The sequence below is a fragment of the Lampris incognitus genome, chromosome 9, assembly GCF_029633865.1.
Source record: "Lampris incognitus isolate fLamInc1 chromosome 9, fLamInc1.hap2, whole genome shotgun sequence".
NCBI lineage: Eukaryota > Metazoa > Chordata > Actinopteri > Lampriformes > Lampridae > Lampris > Lampris incognitus.
Window position 1 is genome coordinate 16,761,183 of NC_079219.1, and position 26,154 is coordinate 16,787,336.

The window sequence follows — 26,154 nt, forward strand, 5'->3', positions numbered from 1 at the left end:
AGCTTAAGGTTTTCACCTTCATTTGCCATTTTTCGCTTTATGCGGACCATCTATTTAGCTAGTTCAACACTTGAACATGCATCCATCAATTGTGCCAACAGTCAGAAGGTTCCACACCCACAAACAAATTTGTTGAAGTGGCCCGTCTAATAGGCTAGCTATATTGTATATCCCTGTGATGTTACAACTATTCGGGAAGACTTAAAATTACTATTTGCATTTATGGTGTTTTATTTTTGCTTTTTGGCCAAGGCCACTACAAAATAGGCTACATAATGTCACCAAAGCATGAAGTACATTCACCCAATTAATAACACACAATCTTGTGAAATGAGGAGCGTATCGAACTGTGAAGACTGTATCGAACGATTCGGAATTCGATCCAGTATCATCCCACCCCTAGTTTCAGTAGTGCATTTCATATGTTCCATTATGAGAACTATATTGGACAAGTAGCACATCTTTTCAATGATCAAATAGTCAATACAATACACATTTAGTCAATGTATAAACAGCAACAAGAAACTAGCTCACTGTCCCAGTGCTTCTGTTACTGACCATACAGCATATATAACTTAAATGGAGTAAAAGTTGGCCCCATCCTTTGTGTCAAATACATATTTTAACATATAACTGAATGTTTAAAGAAGGTTTTGGATATTTAATTGATCTTAATTGTGTTTGATTTGTCTTGCTAAGCACACAGCCTTGGGAACATTGACTTCACATGTGAGATAAAAATATATATTGGTGTCTGCAGATTCTGAAAAGGTCCAAAAAAAAAAAGTCTTAAAAAACATATGGCCTCCATAGTTCTGAAACATAGTTTAAAAAAAAAGCCTTTTTGGTGTCAAATGAAGTTTTAAAAGTCTTAAAAAAAATGTTTTTTTAATTATTTTTGCACTCTTTGGGGTGACAAATCTGCCCTGTCATGCAGGCCTTATTGGTCTAAAAATTCACATTTATTCCACCTGAGAATCTGCTTTTATACCTCAGTCTTCCTGGCATTGGAAATGGTTGTGCAATGTCTTATTATATAAGTTCATGAACCTTGCAGATACCCTGAAAGTACCTCTCAGGTTCTGTTAAGTGTAGGCCCAATGATGGTCTGCCTGTGTGTGTGTTTGCAAATACTCAAGTTGTCTTGAGTATTCAGTAGCCCCAGTGGTGTGGGTTTTTTTTCTTCATGAATATGGATAGCTGTTTTTGTATTTGCTGTGTTTAATTAACAGTGTGTGTTGTTTTCCATTTCTGTGTTTTTAAAACTAACTATCCTCACTGGTGAGTGAATTACAAATGTTTAGGTCTGTGTTAACTGCACCGTGTCATGTATTCAACCGTTTGCGTCTTGTGAAAGAAAGCACTTCATCTGTCCAGACAGATGAACCAGAAGTCCAAGATAGTCAAGATATTTGATAAACTTAATTCTGATAGATATTTGCATATGGTGTCCTTTCAGAAGGAGACATGCCATCCACAGCAGTGACTCTACCTCTTCCTCCTCAGATGAGGATGAGGAGAAGTTTCAGCGACGGAGGAGTAAAAGCAGGAGCAGGTCTGTCAACAGGTGAGATTTGTCAGCAGCTTCCATCTTGTACCTCTTCAGCTGGGTGAACTGTGACACATGCATGGGCCGGCTTACCAGTGACTCAGGTAAGTCAGCCCATGCATGATTTTAGGGTTTGGTAATGTTGGGATTTAAACAATGCTACTTTTAATACTACTTTTAAATTGATACTTAAGGTCTTTACACACTGGGGACGTGATGAATAAACGACATGAAAATGCAAAGTACTTGGCTGCGAATATTTTGCATGAAAACTATTCATACTGGCAGCGATACAAATTTGCAACAGAAACCCAGCTTTCTGCCGCAAATTCGCGAGATGCGAGGGAGACTCAAACCGGCAGGTTCAGGTACGGCATTGCAGTGTGTGGGGTTCTCTTCCCTTCGCCGGTCCAGCCCCTGCCAGGCGCACTTCCTCCATTGGGGTGCGCTGCGACCAACTTTGGTTCGGCAAGGAGGGGTTGCCTTGCTACCAACTCTACTACATCCAAAAGTAAACTACATACATAAGCTACTCACTATCCCAATAGCCTAGATATTTGGCGAATCTCCTCCACACATTGCCCTTGAGTTCATTGTCTTTATATGTTTTGTGTCCTTTGTCAATGATAAGACGCAAACAATCAATTGGTCCGCCATTGTCATTAGGAGTTGTGACGTAACGTCCGTTCCACACAACATGATTGGTTGATGCCTTTATTCACTGCATGAAAAATTGACTTTGTCCCAGAAAAAAATTACGTCACTTTTTCACATAGTATTCGCGTTATGTGTGAAAGTACTCATGACAAAAAGAACCGTTTGAAAAATTATGACGAAAATGCCCCCGGTGTGTAAAGGCCTTTACTGATACTCTTATTGAAACTGTACTCCCTTTGTTGAGGAAAGCGACTTGAAAAGAATTATCAATACGTTTTTTATTTTGAGCTCAACATTTTTAACAACTTTTTTTTTTATTATTATTAAAATTAAAATGTTTCCTCAGATATTATTCTCTGTGGTAGTGTGCCTTATTGCTCTTTCAATAGTAAAATAGTATTAGCTCAGACTTGAATAAAAGGGATACCAGAGAACAGTCCTTATTAGGCTTGTGATGAATGCTTAACTCGTTGTGTCCTCTTTTCTGGACAATTCTGGTATGAGAGGATTCATGTGAATTTACGCCTATGCCAAACGGGCCCACATCAGCATCCTATAGTAATCAAAAGTTGTTAGTTTGAAAGGGATTTATTAGAGCACGCTCCAAAAGGCAGAATAATAGTTTTTTTTTTTTTTTTAACAAATGAGGCAGGACCCTGAAATAGATATGAAGATTTAAATCAGACATAAAATTGCTGTGGGAAAAGTTGGGTCCAAAGTTGCTTGGACTGATAAGTTTCTCCCTGCAATAAATGTCAGGTTGAATAAGCTACACCCAATGGCGACGGTGTTTTGAGCAAGGGCTATTGTATCTATGCAGTGCGGGTTTGTCTATGACATCTTAATCTCTTATCAGGTGTTGCTGTTTTAAATTCCACCCATAGGGACTGATAGTTTGTCCCATATACCCATAATTCTGGAGGAAGGCAGTCAGTCCACAAACATTTTCAGCATATCAAACCCCCATCTTTTAGAATATTCCTCACTGTTCTGTTTAGTGAAACAGAAGTGCCTTGAATAAAATTGGAGAAATATTGATGTCCGTCCCCCCCAGATGTCTGCCTACTAACATGGTGAAAGAGGACCTCCTGGGAATCCACAAGGATAAGATGAAGATTGGAGCCAGTCTGGCTGATGTTGACCCCATGCACATAGATAAGACGGTAGGATGGATGTATGGCAAAAAAAACAACAACAAAAAAATTGCAAGATAAAGGGATTTGATAATAGACAAACAGAACGGCCTAAAGGATATGTTTTTGCAGATGGGGACCCCACGTTTATATACAAGGGTGTACTTTAACTGATAGGTGTTTGGAGTTGCTAGGATGCAAAAGAACAAGTGAATTGATGACATGATTGTAAGACAGACCAACCAAAAAGAGTGGCGTAATCGCATAACACTGTGTTCTAGGTGGGTTTTGACAACATTGGAGGTCTGGGCAGACACATTTCCGCACTGAAGGAGATGGTGGTCTTCCCTCTCCTCTATCCAGAAGTCTTTGAGAGGTTTAAGATACAACCCCCCAGGTAAGTGTGTGCATGTGTGTGTGCGTTAGGGCTGGGCGGTACATAGACTTTTTACATTATATCGATATATTTTCAAACAAGATATAGGATGAGACAGTACTGTTTATATCGATATAGTTTGATGTTGCGTCAAAATACGTCACACGTTTCTTAACACTAGAACGACTGGGATTTCACTCCTACCTAAAACAACCATGGGCGGTCAAATTGACGGCCGGTTGTTAAACTCTATTCTGACAAGATAAATACCCAATTGAGATAATGCGTTGCATATGTTAGTTAGCATGTCTGTTAGGAAACGACTGACACCAAAATTAAAATTTTAACAACTTTTGATACTATTTTTCAAACAATTTAAAATCACTGCTGTCCAACGCCTATAAATACTGCAACACTTCGGTGGTAGTCATGGTGCGTCTGAAATGGCATCTGTAACCAGACATATTGGCAATAATCAAATTTAGACTATTTCTCAGCACTGGAGAACGCTAGTTTTTTCTAGGACAGAGCAATGAACTCCGTGAAGGAAATGATGCGACCAAAACACGTCATAAATAGTGACATGATGCGCACGATCACACGCAATTTACGAGCGGTCATTTTGACTGGTCATGGTCGTTTTAGGTAGATCTTATCATGACTTTTTTTTGGTGCAATTGATCTAAATTACATTTTAAATGCAAATATATGCAATTTTAGGAGAATTCAGGGAGCGGCAGGTCTGTATCTTTTTTTCCACAAAGTTATTAAACTTTGAAAATCCAAAATGGTCAGTTTTGGAACGCAGTTTGCATTCTCAGAGATAGGCCTTTTTTATTTAATGTAGGCTATTTATTTTAGATAATTTTTCATTTACGTGTTGATGCATTGTGCAGCTGTATATTTTAAAACAAAGAAAGAAACCCTGTCTTTGCATTTTATTTTGATCCGTTTGATCTGTTTTAATAGAAGTGCTTGTGACATCTCGCATGTGGCTTTGACTTATAACTGAACATTTAGCCCACTTTGTAGAAAATCCCGAGATATATATCATGTATCACTATTCAGCCTAGGAATACCGAGATATATTTTTTGGTCCATATCGCCCAGCCCTAATGTGCGTGCATGCGTGCGTAGCCTGGATATTTGAACTGGACAGTTATTGGACAGCATTCTATTGTTGCAGGCTTCAGTCAGGGTGTTATACCAACTAAACCAAAGAAGGTTGAATCAGTTCATCTGGATACAACATTTATTGACAGATACGTTTAATCACTCAACTAAGTGACATTTTCAGTCTAAACTGACTGTAGGCATCCCCAACCCTTATAAACAACACAGTACAATACAGTTGCCTGCCGACTGAAACCATCGACCAGTTTCATATACAAATATGGGTGTGACCACTAACTAGAGTTTCTAAGGCCATTTGTACTATTCACAGAGGATTAGGGAATGTTGAAATCACAGCATTGTAAGATGTAAGATGACAGGAGAGCTAACACATCAGGCCAGAACTCCGCAGTCTACACCCATCTACAGGCCAGTGGCCACTCTTTCAAGGATGAGGATGTGCACATCCTTGATAGGGAGGAACGATAGTTTGAACGGGGAGTCTAATACCCTTTTTCCACTACATGGTACTGGCTCAACTCGAGTCGACTCAACTCGCAGAGTGTCGTTTTCCATTACCGTAACAGTACCCGCCCAGTGTAGCTGGTCTACATTGATTTTGGTACCCGCTCCAGTTTTTTTGGAACATCGGCAACAGTGGTACCAGAAAAGTGGTAACACTTACCAAAATGCCGGTACTTTCCAGTAATGGAAAACAAAAAAGTTGAGTCGAGTTGAACCGGTACCATGTAGTGGAAAAGGGGCAAAAGAGGCCATCTATGTTAAGAGGGAATGACCATCCTTGAAACGGGGGGGGGGGGGGGGGGCTAAGCGTACATCTGTCACCGTTTTACAATCATTGCAGCTATTCCCCAATCCTCTGTGAATAGTACACATGGCCTTTGAAACTCTAGTTAGTGATCACACCCATATTTGCACATCAAACTGGTTGTTGGTTTCGGTCGTTATACATCTGTCGCCATCTTGCAATGCTGTGATTGCAACATTCCCTAATCCTCTTTGAATAGTACACATGGCCTTTGAAACTCTAGTTAGTGGTCACACCTATTTGCATATGAAACTGAACGAGGGTTTTGGTTGTTAGGCAACTATATTGTACTGTGTAGTTTATAAGGGGTGGGAATGCCTGCAGTCAGTTTAAGGCCGTGACACACCAGGCCGTCGACCAATGTCGGGCCGTTGGTGAGCGTCTGTGTTCCTAGTTTTTGCGGTGTGTCCCGCACCGTTGGCACTAGTCAGACCCCTGTTGGCACCTTTTTGGCCAATTGACCTTTTGCAAAGTACCGCCCCAGAACGGTTCTTGTCCAATCCTACCTTAGCAACGGTCTTTCAAGCTTTCAAACACACAACAAAATGCTGAAACGGTGTGCCTATGGGATCTGCAAATTGGATACTAGATATCTGAAAAGTTTGGAGGGGGTTGTAGTGATATAATGCTATGTATATCCACTGGAACTACACTAGGTGTTATGTACTACCCGGACTGTTATTATGGTTACACCACTACCATGTATGGTTATTACGTCTGCCTACTGAGCCACGATTAAACCTGAGTTCTATAAACCGGTGTGGTCATTGATCCTCGACCAATACTACCTCGAGTATTACTTCATGGTGGCAGCGGTAAAGTACTCTCTATGAAGAATGAAGATAGACTGATAAAATTGTCCGTGGATAATTCTGTCATCATTCAAGCAAGAGTGCGCAGGAGCTGAGCTAGCCGCAAAGCTAACTAGCTAGTTAGCAACAGGAGACGTCATGGCATCGCATCTACCGACGATGAATTGGTCAGACCCGGACCTGGGTGAGGCAATTTCACTGTATAAACAGAAAATGACTCTGTATTTAGAAGATGAAGAAATAAATGGCGCAGCTAAACAAGCTAGGAAAATATGTCGTGGAATCAGAGATGAAGGATTAAAAAGACTGAACGCCAGTGGTCTCACCGATGATGAAAAGAAAAAGCCTGCCAAACTATGGGACTTCTTTGAAAAACAGCTAAAGTTGAATGTAAATTTCAGAATCCATAGACTGCAACTGATGCAACACAGACAGAAACCAGATGAGAATATTGATGATTTTGTGACCAGAGCCAGAACACTAGCACAGAAATGTCAGTTTTCAGACGAAGAGCTTAACGAGCGCATGATTGAGCTTATTATTGCAAGCACTCCCCATGATGCCCTGAGGAATGATCTATACAGCAAACCAAAAGGATATTCCTTAGCAGAGGTTCTTGCCGAGGGACGAAAATATGAAGCCCTGACAGCAGGCAATGAACAGTTAGACAAACTTAGCCTGTCACACAATGAGAGAATCCACGCTGTGGCCAGGGACCGCATATGTCGTAACTGTGGGAGAAGCCACACACCACGTCGATGTCCTGCATATGATGATGAATGCAATGCGTGTGGTGCAAAAGGTCACTGGGAACGGTGCTGCAGGAAGGCCAAACGAGAGCGCCAGGAACAGCCAGAGCAGGAGCAGGGGAAGTAAGTCCCACACACCACAAGACAAACAGCACAAGCGCAAAACCTATAAAGACAAAAAGCAACAGAGCAGGACTCGCATACATGCTGTAGAGAGTAGCAGTGAAACGGACAGTGAGAACGAAAGTACCTACCAGAAACAGTTCCACTCCATAACTATCAGTGAAAAGTGCATGCATGGCATAGACAGCAAGCCGGCCAGAGAGGAGGCGTACACAGTCCTGAAGGTGACACCACCTGACCTACCTGGTCGTGGATATACACTACGTCTGAAGATAGACACAGGTGCGTCAGGCAACACACTCCCATTACGTACCTTCAAGCAGATGTACGGTGAAAATGCATGCACCCAGAAACGACTAAAAAAAAACCAACAGGAGGTTATCTGCATACAGTGGTCACGCCATCCCCTGCCTAGGCACCATTGACATTCCATGCCAGTACAAAGAATCCAAATGGATCAATGCAAAGTTCTATGTTGTAGATGTACCAGGGCCAGCCATAGTTGGGCTGCCAACATGTGAACTGTTAAACCTAGTGACTGTCAATGTAGATGCAGTGACCGAGAAAGGAAATGCAAACCAGAAAAAAGTCAACACAAGACAGACAAAACCCAAAATGACCATATCTAACAGTGCAGACCTAAAGAGAGCATACCCAGACCAGTTTGACAAAATTGGCAATTTCAGTGGAAAGGCCAAGCTCTTCCTGAAAAAGGATGCTGAACCATTCATAGACCCACCACGTAAGTGCAGCATTCACGTCAAAGACAAACTGAAAGATGAACTGAATAACCTAGTCGAACAAGATGTGTTAAGAAAAGTAGAACAGCACACAGACTGGTGCTCGAGTCTGGCATACAGCACAAAGAAAGACGGTTCCCTTCGTATATGCTTAGACCCCCAAAAGCTTAATGCCAGCCTTAGGAGATGCCCACACAAGATTCCTACTGTGGAGGAACTGAACCCGAAGTTTGCAAATGCAAAAATATTCAGCAAACTTGACGCAAAAGCTGGATATTGGTCAATACACCTAGAGGAAGAGTCACAGCTGCTAACCACATTCCGAACTCCATTTAGTAGATACTGCTGGAAACGTTTGCCATTTGGTCTCAGTGTCTCTCAAGATCTCTTCCAGGCAAAGATGGACCAAATCCTGGAAGGGCTCGATGGTGTCGTCAGCATAGCCGATGATATCGCAGTCTACGGAGCAAGCGAAGAGGAGCATGACAGGAACCTGACCAACCTGATGGAGAGAGCAGCCAAGACAGGTATTGTGTTCAACAGTGACAAGTGCACAATCAAACAGACGAGCATCTCATTCTTTGGCAACCTGTACACAGACAAAGGTATCAAACCTGACCCAGCCAAAATCGGACATCCAGAAAATGCCGACACCCCAGAACAAAGATGAACTGAGTAGATTCTTGGGGATGCTGACCTACCTGTCACCCTACATCCCAAAGTTCGCAGACAAAGCACACACACTGAGGGTGCTGCTGAAAAGTGACGTGCCTTGGACATGGGACACTGACCACCAAAAGAGCTTTGAGGACCTGAAATCCGTTATCAACGAACATGACTTCCTGAAGTACTATGATCCAAGCACACCTCTGACACTTGAGGTCGATGCATCACAGAAAGGACTGGGCGTGGCATTAGTGCAGAACAAAAGACCCATAGCTTTTGGCTCAAAGACAGTGGACAACTGCCAATCCAGGTACAGCAACATAGAGCGAGAAACGCTGGCCATAGTCTATGGAATGCAGCGATACCATACCTACCTGTATGGGAAGTCATTCATTGTAGTTACAGACCACAAACCCCTCGTTACCATATGCACAAAGCCACTGCATGCCGCCCCGCCATGGCTTCAGCGAATGCTGATAAAAACACAAGGATACAACTGCGAGGTCACGTATCGACCAGGAAACCAGATGGTCCTGGCAGACACACTCAGCCGACTACCCAACCCTGAGAACAACAGCAACATCGAGCTGGACGAGCACATTGACGGAATAGAGGCAGAGTCGAGGATCCAGAGATGCTCACTGTTGCAATGATAAACTTCTCTCCCGAGAAACAGGATGCACTCCGCACGGAAACCACCAGCGACCCCAGACTCAATGCACTGAAAGAACTGATCCACCAGGGATGGCCAGACAACATCAAAGCTCTACCAAGACAACTACGTGAGTACTGGTCATTCAGAGATGAGCTCACAGTTGAAGCAGGAGTCATATTCAAAGGTAGACAGGTGCTCATCCCAGACTCCATGACTGATTCTATACTCGAACAGCTGCATGTAGGACACCAGGGCATCGAAAAGACACGGCGACTGGCGAGAGAAAGTGTCTACTGGATCAGAATGAACGATGACATCGAAAGAGTCTGCAGGTCATGTAGCATATGCGTGGAACATCAGGATGCAAATCCAAAGCAACCTCTCAACCCACACAACACACTGTCAAAACCATGGCAATCCCTAGCTTCTGATCTATTCGAGATCAATGGACATCAGTATTTACTGATTGTGGGCAGATATTCTAAGTTCCCTCTAGTGGATGAAATGCCCATGCCTGTGTCCAGCCGGGCAGTTGCACAAAAAATGGAAATGTACATGTCTCTTTTTGGAAGGCCTGACGAGATACTTACAGATAATGGACCCCAGTACACAGGGCACACGTTCCAGAAATTCACGGCTGACTGGGGAATCAGGCACGTGACAAGCTCACCCCACTATCCAAAAAGCAATGGATTCATTGAGAGGCATGTGCGACACATCAAATCCATTGTGAAGAAAACCATGAGACAAGGAGGTAACATACAAGTGTCCTTACTACAGGTCAGAGCAACACCCATTGACAGTAAACTACCATCACCAGCAGAACTGATCTTCGGAAGGCCAGTCACCACCCTGCTGCCGAGTCGAGGGGACCCAGGCAAGGAGGAAAACCGACTCCACCTGGAGCAGAGAACAGCAAACATGAAGGAACATCATGACCACAGCAGCGGCAGAGAACTACCTCCACTCTGTCCCGGACAGCACGTATCTGTCCTAAACAAGGAAAAAGGGACTTGGTATCCAGCCACCGTCGTACAAAAGTGCGATGAGCCAAGGAGCTACATTGTGCAAACATCAAATGGGAACAAACTCAGACGTGGCAGGAGCCACCTGCGGGAAATTCACCACCCCCATGCACTGAGGAGCGCAAGAACCCGCTTCACAGAACCTCAACGGGACACTCATGCAGCTGGAACTTCTTCCAGCCAAATATGTGAAACACACAAGACAGTACGCACAAGATATGGAAGAGCTGTTTCCAAACCAGCTCACTACAAGGACTATGAGTAGAGACAATCGCACACAAAAGGAGGGCTCTGAATATGTTTATTGTTTTTTGAGATGGACAATTCTGAGTGTGTTGTCTAAAAAAAAAAAAAAGAGAAGGCAACCTCTGTTTAATGACTGTACAATGCTGATCAATGATTGTACCACATTGGAATTGTGTGATATGTTGGTTTATATAACCGAATGTTCTAGAGTATTTTGATACTGTAAAATTGAAAACTAAACAGGGGGGATGTAGCGATATAATGCTATGTATATCCACTGGAACTACACTAGGTGTTATGTACTACCCGGACTGTTATTATGGTTACACCACTACCATGTGTGGTTATTACGTCTACCTGCTGAGCCACGATTAAACCTGAGTTCTATAACCCGGTATGGTCATTGATCCTCGACCAATACTACCTCAAGTATTACTTCAGGGGTGTAATTTTCTTTCCCTTCCCGAAACCCAGAACGCAAGAAGCGCAATGTCGGCAATAGATTTAGCAGTATAGCAGACCCCATGGCCAGCTTAATCCATCCAAAATCAACACAAATACCTGTCTCCTCCAAGCTAAGCTTGCTACTAGCTATTATTGATAGCTAATACAGCTAACGTATTATTACTGTTACTTTTACCCACACAATGCGCTGATTTCTTCCTTCATGTTTTGGTGTTTTCCGGCTACTTCCTGGATAGTTCTGAAATGCTTGACGGGCATAGCAACAGTAACTAAGGGGGGCGGGACTTTGCAAAAGGTAAATTCAGCATGTTGAATCGGCGGCGGAGCCTGTCGGTGAGAGCAATCACTCTGATTGGCTGTTCAGCTTAGCAAATTAGTGCACGAAAAGAGAAACGGAAGTTACAATAGCAAGCAAACTACGAAGCCAAGAGGCCACGCACAGAAGGCTCTTCTCATTTTTCGATTTCATCTCACCTGAATATTTCAAGAAGCTAATATTTTCACAATGACATGGCAATCTGGAATGAGGAAACTGAAGACCAGCTGATCAGCTATATTATGACATCGTCTGGAGTAAGCAAGAGTTGAGTGAAAATGGTAAGCAAATGCTGCTTTGTTTACGATTTGTGTATCTGCAGTCCTGGGTCTTCCGGTTTCAAATATTGAATGACAAATACAGACTACCACCACCTGCTGGTATGGAGAGTTATTTCCTCTCACGTAGGCGCAGAACATACATGCTAGTTGGCCGTTGGCTGTAGTCATTGCAGTTGTGTTCAAGTGCTACTTTTTGGCCTAGGCGATGCAACAGTCGGCCCTCATCGCTGCTAGTTCCCTGATGTCGGTTTGGTGTGTCTGGGCCCTTCGACTGAAGATGTCACTTAGTTGAGTGATGAAACATATCTGTCAATAAACACTGTATCCAGATGAACTGATTCAATCTTCTTTGATTTTCTTACCTGGATTATTGAGCATACATCACGACATACCAACAAAACATTTATACATCCTGTAATTTCTTTTGTCTCTCTCTTTCCTGACTACTCTCTTGTCTTTAGGGGCTGTCTGTTCTATGGTCCTCCAGGTACAGGGAAAACCTTGGTGGCCAGAGCACTAGCAAACGAGTGCAGCCGAGGGGAGAAAAGGGTGTCATTTTTCATGAGGAAAGGGGCTGACTGTCTCAGTAAGTGGGTGGGAGAATCCGAGAGGCAGCTACGACTGCTGTTTGACCAGGTAACTGCCACACTCTGCGAGGCACAACAGTCAGGAATTGAGCTATAAGCATTTGTTTGTTTGTTTGTTTTGGTTTTAGTTTTTCTTCTGACAGACAAAACACATTCTTTCCGTATGGGGATTTGCTGTTTTTCCCCTTGCTTTCTTCCACCTCCCATCCCATTTTTGGGAGGGTATGTGTTGTGTAGATCCTAGTAATGTCATGAAATGTAAACCAACATATTCATCATAATGACTGTGTATTGGCATTGGACGAAGTAAACATTATTTTTTTTCGCTCATTTTTAAATATATGCTCTCTTTTCCATTCCCTTCTGAATTCCTGTCAGGCATATCAGATGCGTCCATCTATCATATTCTTTGATGAAATTGACGGTTTGGCACCAGTCAGGTCCAGCCGGCAAGATCAGATCCACAGGTGAGTAATTCCTCCATCTATCTCCTGTTATTGGATGTTGGTGGTAGAAGTGGAAGGAACTGTTAGTGCACCACAAGAAACACTTTCAATGTTATTCCTCAGTTTGTGACCCCCCCCCTTTTTTTTTTGTGCTATGGCCAGAAAAAAGACCAGGAAACACTAAGTTCAACTCTACATGAGTAAAAATAATTAACTAAATATGAAACATTGCATTTTTTTTTTCTTTTTCATCTGCAGCTCAGAACTTCACCCATCATGATTTACGATAAGTAGGTTGGGATTGAGTTTCTTGCTCAAGGAACCTTTGAAAGGAGTCATGGCTGCACAGATTATACTGTACTTCGAGCCCTGACATTAGCGAGCATTCAGATTAATAAGGCACCCTACACTAATCCCTGAACCTTTGAAATTTGTCTTTGACTCAGAGTCATTAACACCGGTTTAATGCACAGTTTGTGTCTGCTTATTGCTGTTGCCTGCCTCCTCGCTGTTGAAAGTAGGCAGTGACAGTCAGAATCTGTCTCTGGCTGTGTCTCCACAGTTCTATTGTGTCAACCCTCCTGGCTCTCATGGATGGCTTAGACAGTAGAGGGGAGGTGGTGGTGATCGGGGCTACTAACAGACTGGATTCCATCGATCCAGCGCTCAGGAGGCCGGGACGCTTTGACAGAGAATTCCTCTTTGGCCTGCCGGACAGAGAGGTCAGACTTTAAAGCATACCACCATTTAACTGCTTGTGGTCTCTAAAACTGAAACTGAGGCCTTAACAAATATAGGTTTGCCTTAGTAGATATTGGTAGCAGCCATATTATCCTTACCTACTCCAAGAATGTTGGCTACTGCATCAAAATGGGGGGCTGCATTGTGTATTTCAGTCATCTCCATCACTGGATAGACATGATCAAAGACATCAAGGCTATCTTTGTCTTTGGGCGATGACAGCTGATGTTCTTCAGTTCATGCACTAGTTTTATATTGCCTTGTGAAAGCATAATAAATTCTTTGTAGCCTTTGAATTATTAGATTCAAACTGGCAATGCCAATGTTGTCTTTCTTTGTGGCAGGCAAGGAAGGAAATTCTGAAGATCCATACCAGGCAGTGGACGCCTCAGCCATCTGATGCTTTTCTGGAGGAACTGGCAGACAAGTGTGTTGGTATGCGTATAAACACAACTGTAAACATGCATACACACATTTAAACTTTTTTTATTTTTATAATTTATTTCGTATATATTGTCTGCACTTTCTTTTACTTGACCCATATATCATTCTTTCATTAATATGTGCTTACTTGTATCCAACCAATGTTTCCTTGATATCTTTATGAATTTATATACATTTACCTGCAATGCCCCCTACATCGGGTGAACAGATCCCAACAAACCAAATGTTGGACAAAGAGTATGTTTGTGTGGGACAGTGTGGGACACATTACCAATGCTGAGAGGTAGTCTTAAAATGTTGATATAATGTCTATCTAAATTTAAAAAAAAAAAATCTGCCCCTTAGCTCGTAAAGCATCTCTATACTTTGCCCTCTGGTTGATTCAGTTGCACACAATAGACTATGAAGGTTACATGTTAGGCCTTTAGCATGTGAAGGACTCAAGTATTTTTTTTTCTTTAATGCAACTTTCCCAACTCTCATGCCAAGTATATGCAGTAAGCATAAAAGGAAGCTAAAGTCTCACAGTTCTTATGGTCTTATGTGATAGTCTGCTTGCGCTCATGTATTCCCTTTTTCTATCCCAATAACTTAAAAGTATAGTGCTTCTCATAAACACTGAATCTGACTAAACTGTGTACAATAAAACAGAACAGACAGGTTGCTGACGTGGGATTCAAGTCATGGCTTCCGTTCTTTCAAGTATACTACTGTGCTTTAAAAGGGGTATATAGGCATATAAAATTAAGGGTGAGCCCAGGGTAGTATATCCAGAAAAGAAAAGCAATACATTTAGGTCAAGGAACTTAACTATGCATTAAAAGTGTTCATATACACTTTGTCCATCCTTAAAAAGAATTTCCCTCAATGGTTTTCCCGCCTTTATACTTTAAGCAACCCTGCCTATATTTTCTCCAACAACAGATATGAACACATGACATGATTGCCTTCCAAACACCATAATATTAAAGTTATTCAGACTTTTCTAGTAGAACATATACTTTTTTATTCACTTCAAGTCACTTCAGGTTTTTCAGTTCAAATCAAAATACTGCATTGCATTAAAAATAGGCACAAAATAAAATATTGGATAAAATAAAATCAGATTAATACAAATCAAAACTAGTCAGGAGGGAACAAAAACTAAAATTCAAATAAATATTTTCAGTTTTGTCCATTACTGAAAACAACTGCAGGCAGGCCCACACAGGCTATGCACTTCCAGCACCATGGAAAGCACCTGGCTGAAACACAAGAATAGCACCTTATTAAAATAAGGTGCTATTCCACCACACTGGAGGCCCACAATATTATTTTCTTTATTATAAACAAAGTTCATCTTACCTTAGATGTTCTTCTTGACTTTATACATTTTCTTTGAGCGTGCAGCTTCAAATTAGGCCTTCTCCTTGAGTGCATACGTGTAGAATTCCTTACAACTGTATCCAAAGTTTTTCTTGACTTGAATTTGACACTTGATAAGCTCCATAGTGCACCGGTTTCGCTGGTCAGTCCACGCTGCCTTCATGAGGGAAAACACTCTCTACAGATTCATTAGTAACAAGGATGCTGAAGAGAAAGGATGCAACAGCAGTCATATTTGGTGTCTTTGTGCCTTGAAGCAAGGTTGACTGACCGCTTCTTCATAGCAGTAGCTCTTCTCTCTACCATTTCCTGCTGGTGTGGCAAAGTCACACAGTATTCTTCATACAGTTCATCCATGTCCAGTTTCCCCCTTATCTGAAGGACTTCCACTGCATCACAGAGATGGGAGAATGTGAACTTGCTCTTCAGTGCCAAATTTGCAACATTCTTCTGGTAGTTGTCTGAGAAGTCATACCACTTTTCAAGATAGTTGAGTGCTGCTTTGTAGAAACTGGAAAGATCATGTTTGATTGCTGCTGCTTTTTGGCCTGGAAACTGTTGGGAGGATAGCACTGGTGTCCATTCCAAAGAAGGAATCCATCTGTCGTTGTTGGAGCTTTGTCTTGAGAATGAACATAAGCTCGTATAGCCCACAGACAGTCCCATCCGCTCCCTCCAACAGCAGCAAAATATCATGGAAGATCTTCAGCACATTATTGAGGACAGACAGGTAGACCTGTAGCTCAAGGGGTTGCCCCTCACCGTCCTGATCCTTTTTAGATAGCTGTCACAGTGACTTTGGGCACTTATCCTCTGCCAGTGACAAGAAATAGCTCTTGATACCTGTCCAGCTGTCGTGTATCCTCTTGACAGCAGGCCATAAACTTAACCATCTTGTGGGTTCGTGTCTCAGTACAATCTGATAATCTTCCAAAAAAGTGAACACTGCTTTCAATTCTTGTGTACATTTTGAGGATGCTAAGAAGTGACTGAATATTTTGTTCACTATGGACTCAATGTCAATGTCCAACCTGTCTCCAGCATGTTTTGCACAGTTGTGCACTATGTGGGCCATACAGTTTGTCTTTATGATGCCACTGTTGTCTGCTTTTAGCTTCTGGAAAACAGAATTGCTTTTGTCGTAATTTACATGTGCATTATCACAGGGTATGCTGAAATCATGTCCAGTAGCAGGTGATTTTCTTTTAACTTGTTCGTAATCTAGCAGTGTATGTTAGCAGATGAGTCATCACTATCCTCATAAAAGTAAAGGATCTTGCTTTTCAAACCCAACTCTGGTGTCCAATATCTAACAGAAAGTAGGGAAAAGTTTTATAGTGCCATGATTAGAAGCATCTGAAGCCATTGAAAAAAATGTCACGTATGCGTTTTTGTCACTTTAGAGTTGAACTGTTGGTGTTTTTAATTCTCTCAAACAAGTCTCCACAGAGGCAGGTGCAAGCACATCTGTAACTATTGACGCTGCTTTTGTATGACCACATGACTTTTTTTTTTTTTTTTTTTGCAACGTTCGAGTCTGGAAAAATTACCCGTGTTAGCTTACCACCACAGTCTGCTGACCTGTATGAGTGAGAATGCTGTACACTGTGGTAAACACTAGTTATTTCAGCTGCTCTTACCTTATCTGTCTGGCGATCATCTTTGGGTTTCAGTAGGAATGAGTCCATAGATCAGTACATCTCTTTTTGAGCCACATGTTTCTTGTGAGACTTACATGTCCCGAGTTGCTTCACGTCGTATTCCCCTCCGTGTAAAACTGAAAAATAACTGGCCAAGCAAAAAACTCTTGGACTCGCCTTGCACCAGCTTCAACCAGTCATAAGTTGTTTCCCAGTCTTTGTTGTAGCTGTATTTCCTTTTCTTGGTGTTACTTTCCATCATATTCTGCCTAAATCTGCAGTGATTTTGTGGTGACTCGCAATTTTCCCCATTGGGTGTAGCCTGTGGCAGCAAAGACGGTAACAGGTTAACCTGCACTTGACCCATGTGTGCCCAGTTTGATTGACATCGAACACAGCCCTGTGATGACAGCCTTCCTTGCTTTCTTCACAGTCATTGTATAAAAGCCAGATTTTAGAAAAGTGTCTGTTCTGCAGTGGTTTGACTTTTGAAAACTAGAGCCAATCAAAATGCGGGACATCGTCTCAATATGAGGAACGCGGGACAAGGGATAAAAATGCTGTACAGTCCCGCATAAAGCAGGACACCTGGTCACTACCCTACCCCCACAACAGGAGAACAGCTAAGCAACAATAGGGTTAAACTCTAACCTTAACAGTAGTTTTCTGTAAAACTATCCAAAAAAATAATTGTCTCTGTAATTACTGTAACGCCTGCTGGAACTGATCCAGGAATATACCCAGGAGCAACCCTGAATCTCAGTCAAGATAACCTCCAACACCAAAACCTTTAAAACATTGTACAGGAAATATGGCACACAAATGTAGATGCTCGCACAGTTATGTGAATGGAAGTTTGTCCGGTAGTGAACACAGCACTTTCCTTGTCTCCCAGGTTACTGTGGAGCAGACATCAAGGCAGTGTGTTCTGAGGCTGCTCTCTGCGCCCTGCGACGTCGCTACCCACAGATCTACTCCTCTTCGCAGAAACTAGTCCTTGATGTCAACTCCATCACCATCAGCAACACAGACTTCATGTCTGCCATGGCCAAGATGGTGCCAGCTGCCCAGAGGTATGACCAAAATAGCTTTATTTCATTTCTTAAGCATTTTACTACTATACAATTTTATACTTTTTTGCCAGTTAAACCTGAGTTTTGCTGCATGCTCTAGAGGCTTGTAGATGTGTGCTCTTGGCAAATAAAGTGGTCAAGTTTTGTAACTGGCTGACATTAATGAGTTCCTAAATGGGATTTCTAGGGCAGTTGTATCTTCTGCTGTGGCGCTGATACCAGCCATTCGTCCTCTGCTCAGTGCAGCGCTACAGATCCTCTTAGATACACTAAGCAGATTGTTTCCCCATGCTGAGCAGGGTTTAAAGAGGAAGAGAGAGGAAGGTGGGTTTCTGTCTTTCTTTCCTTCTTCCCTTTCTTTTTTTTACTCACACGCCGTAAGAATTTTCAATTAATGGATCCCTATGTTTGTGTTAAAAATGGAATATTTTCAAAATATGGGGATGCTTGTTAATGTTAGACTGTGTGTGTGTGTGTGCGTGTGCATGTGTGTGTCTGTGTGGATGTGTTTCCAGATGAACCATGTGGTTTTTTTGATGATGATCTGATGTTCAGTGAAGATGAGGATCCAGCACTCTGCTCCAGTGGCCTCCCCTCTCACTTTCAGCCTCAACCCAAAACACCTGTTACCAAAGGACTCCTCAGTTTGAACAGGTGGGTTTACCATTAACAATGGAACAAAAATTAAAGCAGGGGACTGATTTTCATTTAACTATTCAGGGATCGGTTTGTTTGTCCAGGCAATTGCCTTGATGTGATAGTGTTGTTTTTTTTTTCACATAGTGTCATCCATTTTAATTTTTGCTTGTGCTGTTTTCATACTTATTGCCACATTTCCTTTTTTGTCGTAGTGAAGTGCTGTGCTATGCTAGCACTTGAGAAGGTACTGTGGCCATCAAGTCATATGTTGAGCCTGTTGCTTGCTTGGCTGCTCGTAGTAACATTAGAGCTAATTTTTCTGCTGCAAATGCATCCGCCTGAGCTACAGGCTCCGTAACTACCACTGCTTAGCTGCGCAATCAACAGACAGCATTCAGCAGTTTTTCTCCGACCGCCATGTTGAAAGCGGAATTACTGCGGGTACTGAGTCTTCTTTTATATTGATGCTTTATGCATTCAAGAGCATCACTGTTTCTATGATGAATTAGATCTAAAATTCCATGACTTTGGCAAGAACTGGACACTTGTTACTGCTTCTGCATGGAAAAATTCTACCAATGCTATCGTAGGAGGAGTCTGAATGCTCCTTAGTCCGCATGCTCAAAAATCATTAAATACGATAGAAAAAAATCAGCCCTGGAATGGTTATCGACTCATTCAGTGGTAATCCCTGCACGACAGCCATATCATGCTACAGTCCAATGAATGTAAGTGATGAAACTGAAGTTGACATCTTCTATAATGAACTATCTTCATTAGTACAAGTCCCCAAACATAACGTGCTAATACTTGGAGGTGACATGAACGCAAAACTAGGACGAACCGAAAAAGACTACAAATTCTCGTACCATAACACAACAAATAGAAATGGCAAACATCTGTCAGAATTTATTCAAGAAAATAATCTCTGCTGCCTAAACACCAAGTTCCAGAAAAAAATCAGCAAAAATATGGACTTACACCTACCCAAGTGGTATTAAAGCTCATCTTGATTACATCTTGGTTAATAGAAAATGGATAAATAGCATCACTAACTACCAAGCATTTAACTCATTTGTTGGGGTAAGCTCTCATCATCGTATTGTAAGCGCTAACATCCGCTTTAGTCTACGTGCCAACAAGCCAAAACAAGCAACCTTCCCTAGATATGACTGGTCAGCTCTAACAAACAACACTGACATAAGTCATAACTTCAACATCACACTCAGAAATAAATTCAATGCCTTACAATCAGAAACAATGACTATCACATACAACAACTTTGTTACCGCAAATGAAGTAGCTGTATCTGAATGCTTACCAGTAAAACCTAGGGTAAAAGGGCGAGCTCCGTGGGAGACGGAATCAATCTACATGAAAATCTTATCAAAAGCAGCTAAGCAAAGAAATGCACAACCAGCAGAATCGAACATCAACAAATTTAAGAAAGCGCAAGAAGACCTTGTCAAAACATACAAGCAAGAGCAAGAGAGGTACGTGCAAGAGAAAATCAACAAAATAGCACAGACTGCAGCTAACAAACAATCATTCCTTGCATGGCAAACAGTAAATGAAATTAGTGGCAGAAAGTCCACTAACAAGTCCAAACTGAAGGCAAAAAGTCAGAAAGATCGCCTTGACAAGTGGCGAAAACACTTTGAAGATCTACTTGGTAAATTACCCAACACCTCAGACACACCTATACAAAAAATCATAAATTACGAACTTGATATTAAGAAAGGTGATTTTACAATGGATGAACTAGACGAGATCAGCAAGAAATTACCAAACAGAAAATCTGCCGGCCTTGACAACATCCCACCAGAAGTATGGAAAACAGGCAATTTTAATGATATACTCCTGAGTAGGGATGGGTATCGTTAGGATTTTATCGATACTACTACTCTTATCGGTACTGCTTATCGGTTCGGTACTTTATCGATACTCTTATCGGTTCTTTTTTATTATTATGCAAGAAAAAAAGACACTTAATTAAGAACAGAATCGACATTGCTTTATTATTCTATTATATAACTTTATATAAATATAAACAAATATTATTTATTCAGCAGCAACAGCAGCAGCAGCAATGTTTTAAATGCGTCTGAATTATAGACTTTATAATCAACATTCAACAACAAGAAATAAGATAAAAAATAAAAGTAGATAAAGATAAAGAAAAAAATATATATATTAAAAATAAATTTTTACAGCAAAAGGCTAGCGGAAGTTCAAACAAACAAGAATCTAGAACATTATCCTAACAGTTCTTCTGCAGAAAAATCAACATATCTGCCTTCTCCGGCAGGAGTCGTGATCTTTCCTGACTTATAGTGTCCCCGGCTATTAGCCTAGCTAACTCCGTATCTATGGCTTGTATATTTGTAGCTAAACAATTAGCTAAGCAATTATATTTTATTTATTGGCCTATTCGTAATAATTCGTCATTAGCCTAGCTAACTCCGTATCTATGGCTCATACGGCTTACCTGCAGTGGACGTGGATGGAACACTACAAGCAAAGCAGTCGAAAACTCCGCATTTCTGCAGATTAATACCATGTTTCGACAAAAGATGTTTCGACAGATTGCTTGTATTGCCACCCTTACTGGCAAATGATTTGTTGCACTTGTGGCAACGAGCGTTGTTGTCATCGACTTTTGAAAAATATACCCAAACTTTTGAACGTTTAGTTCTCTCCGCCATGATGAGCGCTTGAGCAGAGCTGTCTGCGCGTGTTTGAGCGAGTGTGTGGAGCACAGCACAGCCCCGCCCCTCGCGCAGTAAGAGAGAGAGACAGAGAGATGGAGAAAACGGCGAACAAGATTATGTTCGCGACGTTTAAATTCCTCGAAAAACACAATTGCCACAATATAAATCTCACTCCATGATTTCTCGAGTACCTACCGACTACCGATAGCAGAACCGAAAACGTCGGATCTTAAAAGTGCTCCGGTTTTTACTAATTTAGAACCGGTTCCCGTTTAGAACCAGGTTTCAGGGGGCATCCCTACTCCTGAGTCTCTGTAATGCAGTTTATAATCGGCAAACAATCGACCGATGGAGAGAAGGATACATTCTTCCTTTTCCAAAGAAAGGCGACCTCAGCCTACTTACAAACTACCGCGGCATCACACTTACAGCAATAGCAGCAAAGATATACAACAAGATGCTGCTAAATAGAGTACAACCATCTATTAACATTCTTCGTAAAAATCAAAATGGATTTCGCAAGAACAGATCAACAGTTGGTCAAATACTGACAGTGAGGCCAATCGTCGAGGTTGTAAAGGCAAACATTCTATCGATCGACCGTGATAGAATGGAGAAAATCATGCTAGCTTACGGCCTTCCACAAGAAACTGTCGCAGCCATCATGGTGTTATACAAAGACACACACTCAAAAGTTCGCTCTCCGGATGGAAACACAAAGTTTTTTTATATTGCTGCTGGCGTGTTACAAGTTGACACGCCAGCACCATTTCTTTTTATTCTGTCTCTTGATAATATATTGAGAACCTCCATCGACACAATCAAGGAGCTTGGCCTTACACTGAAGCCCAGGAGAAGCAGTTGACATCCTGCTCAAACCTTAACTGATGTCGATTACGCAGATGATCTTGCCCTTCTCGCTGACAACATTGAGCGTGCTACCTCGCTGTTGCAGTCTTGAAAATGCAGCAAAACAAGTAGGCCTCCATATCAATGCTAGGAAAACTGAATTCATCAGCTACAACCAAGAAGGAATCATCTCCTCATTAGATGGTCATCACATCAAATCTGTCTCGGAGTTAATTTACTTGGGAAGCAACATCAAATTCACTGAAAGAGATGTGCAGTTTCGAATTGGAAAGGCTTTGGGTTGCCATTGAGGGACTTAATGTCATCTGGAAGTCCACATTACCAGACAAACTGAAGCGGGAATTTTTTCGAGCAACAGTTGAGTCTGTTCTTACTTATGGATCATCTTGGACCCTCACTAAACAACTTGAATCTAAACTTGATGGGGCTTTCACCAGAATGCTGCGTGCTGCACTAAATGTATCCCGGAAGAAGCACCCTACAAAGAAGTGTCTCTATGGCAATATACCCGCCATCTCAAACATTATCCGAGAACGAAGGGTTCGATTTGCTGGTCATTGCTGGAGGAGCAAGGAAGAACTTGCAAGCGACACTCTGCTTTGGTCACCCAAACATGGAAAGACGTGTGGAAAGGCCTGCAAGAAATTACATCAATCAACTTGTCAGTGACACAGGATGTCCTTCTGAGGATCTTCCACTACTATGCAGGATAGAGACGGGTGGTGTGAGAGGGTCAGAGCCGTCTGAGGATACTCGACCTGATGGCGATGATGATGACCGAGTCTCCAAAAGAAAGTAGACAACTTCACAGAACAAGCAGAGAATACTGCAGGGACGAAAATGGCAATGCTGATAACAAAATCCAACAAACAAAAAGGAGACTAGCAAAGGAAATGAGAGAGCAGTTGCAAGTGCTAGATGACGAAATAGATATGACAGCTGATGCGCTGTGACACATGTCATGAGGGACATAGTGTCCATTGACGAACAGGGTCAAAGAAACTTCTGATAGTTTGTGCTAGAGAGGTCTGAAAAGGAAATACACTTATGTTTGCTTTAGATTGTTAACTTTTGACCTGTCTCTATAGTGCCCTTTTGTGTATTTGATATGATTATTTCCCATTTGACTGGGTCTACCTCCATATGTTTATTTTCGTTAATTAACAAGAAGGCTATTGTCAGCTAATTTGTACAGAACATTGCTTTTATAATCATATTCAATAAACAGCAGTGTATACTGTCTAGTTTGTCGATTTTTTTAAATTATTATTTTGCTGCTGTGGAAATGGTATTTTTTATTTCCATTTAGAGTTATTAAAAAGGTCTTAAACGTCATTAAGTTTGTACTTTAAAAGTTTGCAGGCAGTTTCCCCCTTTTTCTCTTGTTTTCTCTCTCCTACAGCCACTCCTCCATTAGTGACCTGAGTCAGCTGAATGACCAGCCGTCATGGAATGTCGTCAGTGTTTAGTCCACTTTAGCAGGATATTATTACACTGAATCAGTCTCCAATCATGTTACATGTAGAGCCATGTTTATGCAGGTTTAATCTCTAACAGAAGTCCATTGACTCATTTTACTAATAAGCACACTTTGTCACAAAGTAGCAAACTAATTTACAATCCTGAAGAAATTTGTCTTTGTTTAATTTACAAACATCAATGATGATATATGGTAATTAGTTAATGGGGGAAAATCAGTGGTTGAACCTTGGTTTTAGCTGTTGATGTTGTAGTATTTGTTGGTAAAGGTCCTCGATGAGGTTGTCTGCGATACCAGCTTTCTATTGACATGAACTTCTCTTTTTCAAACTTGCCACTACCCGCCTTATTCTTCCATGGTTAGCTGCTGTGGTGAGGTTATAAGCGCTGTGTGCCAAATCATTTTCCTGGGAAAGTCCTATGTGACTCACTGTAACCAGTAAAATGAGCTGCTACAAAAGTGCTCATGGTTTTGATTTGTTGTCTTAAATTTGCCACCATAGGGAATATCAAAGAATATTTGTGACGTGAAATTCATACAATCCAGTTGTGTCTAAGCATGTTACATTGCCACATGTATACAGGTTTTCATTCCCACCTAAAACTATTTCAGATTCATGAATATTGTTTTTGTTTTTAATAAATTAATCCTCTGTCTCACTTTTCATTTTCCCTCGTTTTTCCCTTCTCCTTTCTTTCAGGAGTGTAGCAAGTCATTTGTCTTCCCATTCCAGGCTCTTAATGAATGCTAGCAAAATGTGACTAGACTACGTCAGTCAAATAACAATACAAATCCTTCTTTTTTTTTTGTCTTTTCATCTCCTTTACTCTCCGTTCCCTCTTTTACCATGTCTTACTGACCCAAGCGGCTTTTTGGAGACCACCTAGTTCTTCCATTCTTCCACCCCATAAGTTCCCTAACAGCACATGTAAAAAAAAAAAAAAACCTTATCACCTCACCGATCTCTATGTCTTGTCTCGCCTCCCGAAGGAGCGTGTTGAGTCAGCCGACCTCCTACCGCCCCAGGCTGCTGTTGGAGGGCAGACCGGGCTCTGGTCACAGTTCCCACCTTGCCCCAGCTCTGCTCCATGCCCTGGAGAAATTCACTGTGTACACCTTAGACATGGCCATGCTGTTCGGAGCCAGTGCCACAGCACCAGAAGAGACCTGTGCTCAGGTAAAGTATGATAATTAGATAATAGTAACCGAGTAAAGTACAAGAATACATAGTTTTACCCAATGTTTACAAAAAGAATATCCGGTTATATTGTGGTGGCTGTAGTTTTGCTAGTGCTCCGTCTTTAAACACCAGTGGTTCCAAGTAGCAGTATGTCCACAAATGTACCAGGGTGTTGGGGATGTATCACTTGGCAGCTAAGTCAAATTCAGTGTGTCCTGTTCAGTGGGCCTCACTGGCCAGATGGCTGCTACAAAGATTGGGTAGTTCATGGGCCCCACCTCCTTTCACTGTGGACACTGGGGATAAAATGTACTATCAACAAATGTATGAACTGGGGCCAAGATGACATAAGTCCTTTTCTTAATGCATAAAAAACTGTTTCACAAGAAAAAAAAATGTATAACCAGTGTCTACTGTGACAAAAAAAAAGAGGAAAATTGAAATTTATCATGTTTTGCAGCTGAGGATACATTTTGAAAGAAGTTTGTTTTGTTTCTTAGCTTTTTTTATTTTCTAATTTCAGATGATCATTTTATCTTCCAGGTGTTTCAAACTTAATGTAAGACAATCATCATAAATTTAAAACGGTAAAAAATAATTAAGAGGCCAAGCTTGAAATGAGTCACATTCACACAAACATACCTGCAAACTCGTCGCCTTTCGGCAACAATCTTCATTTTAGTGTCAACCAGGTCATTCATGTGAATCGTGTAGATCCAGAGAGTAGAGTTTTTTTGGGGGGGGGGGCAGAGTGAGTGAGGAGAGATTGACTGTGATTGTACATTATCTGTCTTTGTTATGAGATTGTCCTTTCCGCCGATCGAGGCTATCATCAACCTTATTAGATTGTCCAATCAATAGTGTAGTTTTAGTAATTTCTGTGGCATTTCTATGGGCCAGTCAGAACTTTGATCTCATCTGCTACATGACATTCGCTTGAAGACACCCTCTACCCTTGACCTTGGTGAATGTGTCTACCTAAATTCGAGGTAAGCTTTTATTTTCGTAGCAGACACTAACTTGCATTGTTACTCTTATCATGTTTGGACGTAACATGTTTGGAGGATACAGTGCGGCACTTCATTTGCTCAGGCTAGTGAATTATGTGAGAATGATTGTCCATGGCATAAGAGAGTTTCCCGTGAGTCAAGTTTGATTACCTGCAGCTTGAGCAAGTATGGAACCATCCATGTTATTTTTATGGCAATTAGATGAAAGAGACCCACATTTTTTACAAACCCCA

General features: G+C 41.5%; 1 protein-coding gene and 1 non-coding gene across 3 annotated transcripts in view; both read left to right on the top strand.

Annotated features, from left to right (window-relative positions):
* Nucleotides 1–26,154, top strand: part of LOC130117613 (ATPase family AAA domain-containing protein 2-like) — a 64,564-nt gene that overhangs the window by 14,346 nt on the left and 24,064 nt on the right. For both annotated transcript variants that reach the window (XM_056285730.1, XM_056285731.1), the window contains exons 9-19: nucleotides 1,460–1,567; nucleotides 3,261–3,369; nucleotides 3,621–3,736; nucleotides 12,197–12,371; nucleotides 12,701–12,789; nucleotides 13,331–13,490; nucleotides 13,854–13,944; nucleotides 17,854–18,031; nucleotides 18,219–18,355; nucleotides 18,547–18,685; nucleotides 24,722–24,908. In XM_056285730.1, coding sequence (XP_056141705.1) covers nucleotides 1,460–1,567; nucleotides 3,261–3,369; nucleotides 3,621–3,736; nucleotides 12,197–12,371; nucleotides 12,701–12,789; nucleotides 13,331–13,490; nucleotides 13,854–13,944; nucleotides 17,854–18,031; nucleotides 18,219–18,355; nucleotides 18,547–18,685; nucleotides 24,722–24,908 — 1,489 coding nt within the window. The remainder of the gene's footprint in view (nucleotides 1–1,459; nucleotides 1,568–3,260; nucleotides 3,370–3,620; nucleotides 3,737–12,196; nucleotides 12,372–12,700; nucleotides 12,790–13,330; nucleotides 13,491–13,853; nucleotides 13,945–17,853; nucleotides 18,032–18,218; nucleotides 18,356–18,546; nucleotides 18,686–24,721; nucleotides 24,909–26,154) is intronic.
* LOC130118739 (small nucleolar RNA SNORA5) lies at nucleotides 25,101–25,235 on the top strand. The gene has a single exon (XR_008810793.1). It is a non-coding gene; the product is annotated as a small nucleolar RNA SNORA5 (small nucleolar RNA).